The following is a 6,671-nucleotide window of genomic DNA, read 5'->3' as shown; positions in this document are numbered from 1 at the left end:
TTTGCCCCACCAGCCAATTAACACAAATTCTGGAAAAAAGAGCCTCTGATTTAGTAGAGCTCTTATGGGCAGCTTCAAACGTGAATTTGCTGTTTGGGGCCCAACGCTTCCTAAAGGAGCAAACATCCACCTAATTATACTGACCTTAAACCTGTGACTGGACTGTATTACTTCCCCCTGGGGAAGGGGCAGGAGGAGGGAACATGGGATTAACAAGTCTGAATGCTTCTCTCCACACAGTTTCTCCACAAAGAAAACTAGATGTTAGGGAGAAGTTTTACCCTGTTCTATCCATGGTGATTTTCTTTGGGGAGAGGATGAGATGGCGAGATAGCATCACCGATGCAATGAATATGACTTGAGCACACTCCGGGAGAGAGCGCAGGACAGGAAGGCCTGGTGTGCTATGGTTCACAGGGTCATGAAGAGTCGGACACGACTGAACAACAAATTCAGTCATGTGAGATCCCACCTGCAACCTTGCATCCCCTTGTGAGTTCTAAGTGGGCAGGACATGTGGCCAGAGAGAGATAGGCTCATGCAGCACATCCTGTCATCTGACTCATAGTCCCCCTGTGTGTGATTTATATATTGATGAGTGTGTGCTTCCACTGGGTTACACCATATCCTATACCAGTGGTGTCGAAGCTCTTTCAGCTCAAGGGCTGAATTCAGTTTCTGAGAAGCTTTCAGGGGCCATATTCCAGTGGTGGGCAAACAGGGTGGGGCCAAGCCTCCCAGCATATTTTAGTTTACAGTTCCCACGGCCAGTAATTAAGTTTTAGTAGAGACATTTTAACCTTTCAGGATGGGAAGAAAACTATGCAAAATCTGGGAAACCACCAATTGGCGGTTGGGAAAAAGAGGGTAGGGCCAGGGGAAATGGCTGTGGTTAGCTGGAGAACCCTGGAGGGCTGAATTGGGACCCCAGGTGGCCTGGATTTAGTAGTTTCTCTGGACATTTTGTGGCTTATTGCATCCATCCCATGTAAGTATGTGTGACTGGTGAATTTGGTTGATTTGGCTCACTTGAAAATTGCTGTTTCAGGCCATTTTCTAGAATATGGACAATTGCCTGGAATGGGTATCTGAATGTGGTTTCTGTGGAAGTTTTCTAGCTTATTGTATCAGTCCCATCTAATGTGTGACTGGTGAATTTAGTTGATTTGGCTCATTTGGAAACAACTATTCTGGGCTACTCCATTCTGTTCTGGATATGTTCTGGGCATTAAGGGATTAATAATATACATTTTCAAGGGTTTCTGCCCTAAAATATTGTTTTCAGGTGTCTCTAACACATGCCATAGTATTTGGCACTTTTTAAAAAAAATAAAAGGGGCTGTTCTGGTTTTTATGCTGGAACGGCCCCTCTTTTCTGGTTCATGATGGCAAAGTGCTAATGAAAAAGTAACTATTTAAAATTGCAAAAACCATTTTAAAGATTGACAGATTTATTGTGACATAAGCACAATAAACCTTCCTCTGAAGGTGTCTCGGATAGCGCACTTGCTCCCAAGTAAGTGGATATAGGCTGCAGGCCTAAAAACACTTTCCTGAGAGTAAGTCCCACTGAGCTCAGTGGGGCCTCCTTCTGAGTAGACATGCCTAGGAACTGCATTGTAAGGCTGCAATCCTATGCATGTTTGCTCAGAAGTAACTACATACTTTCTTGGGAGTGAGGCCCGTTTAAACCCGGCGGGCCTTTACCTCGGAGAAAACATTCCTAGGCTTGTGCTGTCAAGATTACAGAGTTGCACTGAATCCTGTGGGACTTAATTCTGAGCAAACATGCATAGGATCGAACGCTTCCCGCATCTCGTTACAGGGATAACCAATGGGAAAGCCACTTGCTCTCAAAGCCCCCCACCCCTTTTTTTGGACAGAGTTCGCCTATCCGGCCCTGGCCTGGGCGCGGGAAGAAAGCGGTTTAATCTGCAGGTGCCGGCGGAAGGTTTCAGCGCGGGACTAGTTTTGCTTCTCCTTGGGCGGTCCGGCTCAGAACTTCGACTCGACGGTCGCGAAGCGGCCTCGTGCAGGCGGTCGCTATGGCAACGGGACGCGGCTGGATTCTGAGGCAGCACAGTTTAGGGTTCTTGCGCCCCCCGTTGACTGCAGCTCCCTCTGCGGTCGGTCTGCCGCCGCCCCTAGTTACTCTTCCCTCCGGAGGGAGCCCGAACGTGGCCGGCCCTCCCGCTCGGGACAGGTAACAAACGCTCGCTCTGCTGGGGGATCGTGGCGTCTCCTCATTCGTCCTGACTGATGTCGGAGGGGCCCCGGTGCTCATGAGTCTTCTCAATTGCTTCTATGGCAGGAGGGGTGGGCAGAAAGTAAACCTCCAGGTGTTTTGGGCTTCACTGTTGACTATTGACCGTGCTGGCAGGCACTTCTGGGAGCTGAAATCCTAAATATCTGGAGATCTACCTTATGCTCACCGCTGCTCTAGGGTAGCAGCCCCCCCCCCCACTATTCTCATGCCTTCATGTACAAATGGAGGAGGCGAAACTTCCCCATCCTGAGTAACAGCGCAATCCCATGCACATTTACTTGGAAGTACGTCCAACTGTATCAAGTGAGGCGTACTCCCATGTAAGTAGGTATAGGATTGCAGCCTTAAGCTTCATGTGTGTGTGGGGAGAACTTCACCTGCTACGTTTCTACTTGTTATGTAACGATTTCTGTTAGTGTTAAGCTGTGTGGATGATGATGATAATTGTTATTGTTTGGTTTTGTTCTTGGTTTTCTAGTGCTATTTGTTTTTGAAATTTTAAGCTACTTTGAACTTAAAATTTGGTGGAAAGGTATGGTAAAAAATCTTTCATTTTAAAAAAAATGAAAAGCCAATTTAAGAAGGTAGAATTGCTGCCAGCAAAACCAGGGTAGATTGGTTTAAAGCAGTTAGTGATTAAGTCAAGCTTCCCATTGATAGTAGTTATATTTCCTAAACAAAGGTTCAAATCTTTCTCCTAGGTCATGCTAGGGTGCAATCCTATGCATGTTTGGACGGGGAAAAAAAGCCCTATAGCTCCCATGCTGGGAGTTGTAGAACTTTTTTTTCTGTCTAAATGTCCATAGGATTGCGTCCTTAATTTTACAACTAATAGTGCAAGACTGTACTTGCCTACTCAGACATAAGACCCATTAAATTCAATGGGGCTTACTCCCAAGGAATTGGGTATAAGATTGTACACTAAGGGCTCAATCTTATGCATGTTTAGACAGAAAAAAAGTCCTACATGCCCTAAGGCTGTAATCATACACACACTTACCTGGGAGTAAGTCCCATTGAACTCAGTGAAGTTTAATTCTGAGTATACATGTATAGGACTGCACTGCTTATATTGTATTATTTATATTGTGTCATTCTTATAACCAGACTTTTGGTTGTATACATTTTTTAACCTATATAGGGAATGTCTCTAAAATATTCCAGTATAGGTCTTTCTTGTGAAAATAGGAACGTGTGCACTAGACACATTTGTGTTCTTACTAGTGTTGCTTCTTTCTGCTTCACTTCCCCTTGGTCCAGAAAAGCAAAGAAGCAAACAAAAAACAAATGGCCAATGACTGAGAGATAGAGGTTAGATTTGATAGTTCCTGGACAGAACCATTTATTTTCAAGAGGTGAAAATGAAATGCCTTTGGTAGGTGTAAATATTTATATTTTTAAAATGATTACATTTCTAATCTTCTGAATTTCTAATCTTCTGAAATGCATATGGACTTGCCTACTAGGTGTATGGATACAATATTATGTGTGTTTACTGAGAAATAAGCTGGCACAATCCTTTGCAAGTGTACATAGGATTACAGCCTTTGGTTTTAAACCTATGCAGTTACCTGGGAGTAAGCCCCATTGAACCCAGTGGAATTTACTTCTGTCTATAGGATAGAGCTGTAAGCCACTCGCAGAAGAGGAAAATATGAAAAACCAGTGGTGGACATTTAGAAGCTGATCATAAACCAGTGGGAAGTACAATTGAGTTTAGTAAAATTTAATTACTAAATTTAGTTAATGTGCTTAGAAGTGTAGTCTTGGAAAGAGATTTTTTTAGAGAAGTCTGTGGGAATGAACTTCTCTAGGGTGGGAACAGGCTGTATTGTAAAGTCTGCACTGTGTTTTTGGTCTGTACCTTTTTGTCTCTAATACTTTGACAAGTAAAAAGCCTTTTCAGGGCATGGTGGTAAAAATCTTAAACAGCAACAACTGAACCTTTCCCCCCCTAATATCTGCTGCAATACTGTTAACTAGTTGTATGGATATAGGGAAAACTCAAACATAGTTAAAAGGACATGAAAGTGGTTCATCATGAAGACCTAGGACCTCTAAATCATACCACAGTAGTTTCCTCAATACTTTTGGAAAGCAATACAAATTGCAACACACCAGATCTCATATGCTATTGAAGTCCTGTTGAACCGGCTAACATAAAATTATTAGAAGATAAAATCAGTCCATCAGAGGAATATTTTTCAATAACGGGTCTTCATCAGCTGGTTGTATGTGATGACAGAAGTCCAATTATAGGTCACAATTGAGAATCTTCCCTGTCACAAAGAACAGTCATTCAAAGAGGTCCAGCATACATCTTTCACTCTTAAGAAAGCCTTTTTCCAATTTCCATGGATTGAACTAGTAGCCGCATATATCCAATTGGGAGTTGCCAATTCAGGGCGTAAAAATACTATATTTCTTCGCAACGTCTTACACAGGGAGGCTTCTTAGATGTTACATTTGATTTTGAAAAGTGTTGTGTGCATTGTTGTTGTATTATGCTTTACTATTGATCCTAGCTCTGAACGTTTCCTGGCTTGCATTTTTTGAGCCATTTGCTTTTAAAAATAAATAAATAAATAAATGAAGCACAGTCCATATGAAGGACTTTGCAATTGAATATATGAAAACATTTATTAGTAAAAACAAATATAAGGCTAACCCTGAGAGCCCCATCTGATACTTATCCACATAGTATTATGATTTATATACCTTGGAAAAGTCGCTTGCCTTGTGTCCTTATGATGAGCAACAGTCACCTCCAGGTGAGGGCGATCACCTTTTTTAACCTTGCTGTATTGCCTTTAATAGCAGCAAGACATGTAGAACTAGCAGTTGAAGCTTTGTCCACCACATAGCATTCTGGAGGGGAAAGCTTCACTTGATTGCTGTTAAAGGTACCAAAGTAAAATTTGTAAAATAAATATGGTATCCAAATAAGGTAATATTGGGAAGTCTGATGAAAACAGTTGAACAAACTGTAGTTATGCAGATCTTCAAATTTCTGTTAATTGTCTTTATAGATATCTTGAGTTCATGATATAATGGTTTATTTTCTAGTGATACATCAAAATACTCAGCTATTATAGCTGTGCAGCTCTCTAAAATCAAAGAGATGCATGCTCTCAGGCAGTGTAGGAAGTCTACTATCAAGTCCAATTCTACAATCAGTTTTGACAGGTAAAGTATAACCTGTTACTTTACAATAAAATCTGAAGCATGGTTACTCTGATCTGCAAGTCCATTGAGCTCAATGGTACTTTTCTCTAGCAAGCATGCTTTGGGTCATAGTCTTAAAGTTATGTTGAAGTACTGGTCTTAAAAGAGCATATATCTTTTTGAACACAGCCCTATGACTGCTAGACAGAGGCTAGATGGCCATAGGACTGGTCGGTTCCCTGGAACCGCCTCCCCACCCCTCCCCCGCCACCTCATAGGCAGTGTGGATTATCCCTGCACTTGTAAGGGCAGCATGGAGCAGGGGAAATGGCATTCCTGGGGGCGGGGAGTTCGTAAGTGTCCTATGTCGTCCAGCCTCCCCACCCGGCAGTCCAGTGTCCTGTGGCTAGACAGCTGAAACCGGCCATCTAGCTGTGAACGCAGCGTGGCTGGAGCATGGAGGAGACGATCGCCCCCTGCCGAGCACTGGATAAGCGATCGCCTCCGAGTTTGGAGGTGGCTGCCTGTCTGCATAGGATTGCTCCCTCTGATACTTAGCAGCCCTTTTATGATTTCAAGAATTTGCTGGCTTATGTGTATGGCTCAAATGGGAGGTGGAATTCACATAAAAAACACATTCTTATGCATTGAAAACAGACATATGAAGGAGAAGGCTAGGCTAGAACTCTTATGTATATAACATGATGGTTTTCTTTATACAAGGAATTGTTTTGTATGGAGGAATATTCAGTCATGTGAGTCACCACTTGCCCAGACGTGGGTTTGCTGTCTCATGAGAACTGTACCATAGAACAGGAGTCCCCAATGTGGCACCCGCAGGCACCTCCAACGGCACCCCACAAAGGGTCTCCAATATGGTGCCTGCAGGCACCTGAATTTTTTGTAAAATTTCCCCCATTTTTAAAATATACATACATGGATTTGTATGGAATGCATACAACTTTCTAGCAATTATACGTAGACTTCAACAACAGTGGACCAATATCCAAATAAGTATCCATTTGAAGGTGGCATCTATACGCCACCCATTCAAATATTGAAAGCATTGTAAGGTCCTCAGTCCATTGCATTATAAGAGATGAGTGTTATCCTTCCAATGTTGTAATGTCCATCTTTTAGCTGTCAAAAGGGTGCAGAGACTGGGTTTACACTGACCATTTGTTAATTTCCATGAAGCGGGTAAATAATTTAAAAGAGCATATACATCAGTGAATATTAA

The 6,671-nt window shown here is 42.6% G+C and overlaps 1 protein-coding gene across 3 annotated transcripts in view; it reads left to right on the top strand.

The window, feature by feature from the left end:
• The first annotated feature begins 632 nt into the window (after positions 1–632).
• The window catches only part of FBXO15 (F-box protein 15), a 28,463-nt gene continuing 22,424 nt past the window's right edge, over positions 633–6,671 (top strand). Inside the window, exons 1-3 of one of the 3 annotated variants that reach the window (XM_084849973.1) lie at positions 633–988; positions 1,884–2,203; positions 5,333–5,452. In XM_084849973.1, coding sequence (XP_084706099.1) covers positions 2,046–2,203; positions 5,333–5,452 — 278 coding nt within the window. In that variant the 5' untranslated portion in view covers positions 633–988; positions 1,884–2,045. Of the gene's footprint in view, positions 989–1,825; positions 2,204–5,332; positions 5,453–6,671 lie in introns of all 3 variants that reach the window. The other 2 variants (XM_084849972.1, XM_084849974.1) reach the window with 2 other exon arrangements.

The sequence above is a fragment of the Heloderma suspectum genome, chromosome 4 (genome assembly GCF_057233095.1).
Source record: "Heloderma suspectum isolate Gila_16-S chromosome 4, 16-S_ref, whole genome shotgun sequence".
NCBI classification, from domain to species: domain Eukaryota; kingdom Metazoa; phylum Chordata; class Lepidosauria; order Squamata; family Helodermatidae; genus Heloderma; species Heloderma suspectum.
The sequence above is the reverse complement of the archived record's forward strand: the minus strand, read 5'-3'. Positions and strand labels throughout refer to the sequence as shown.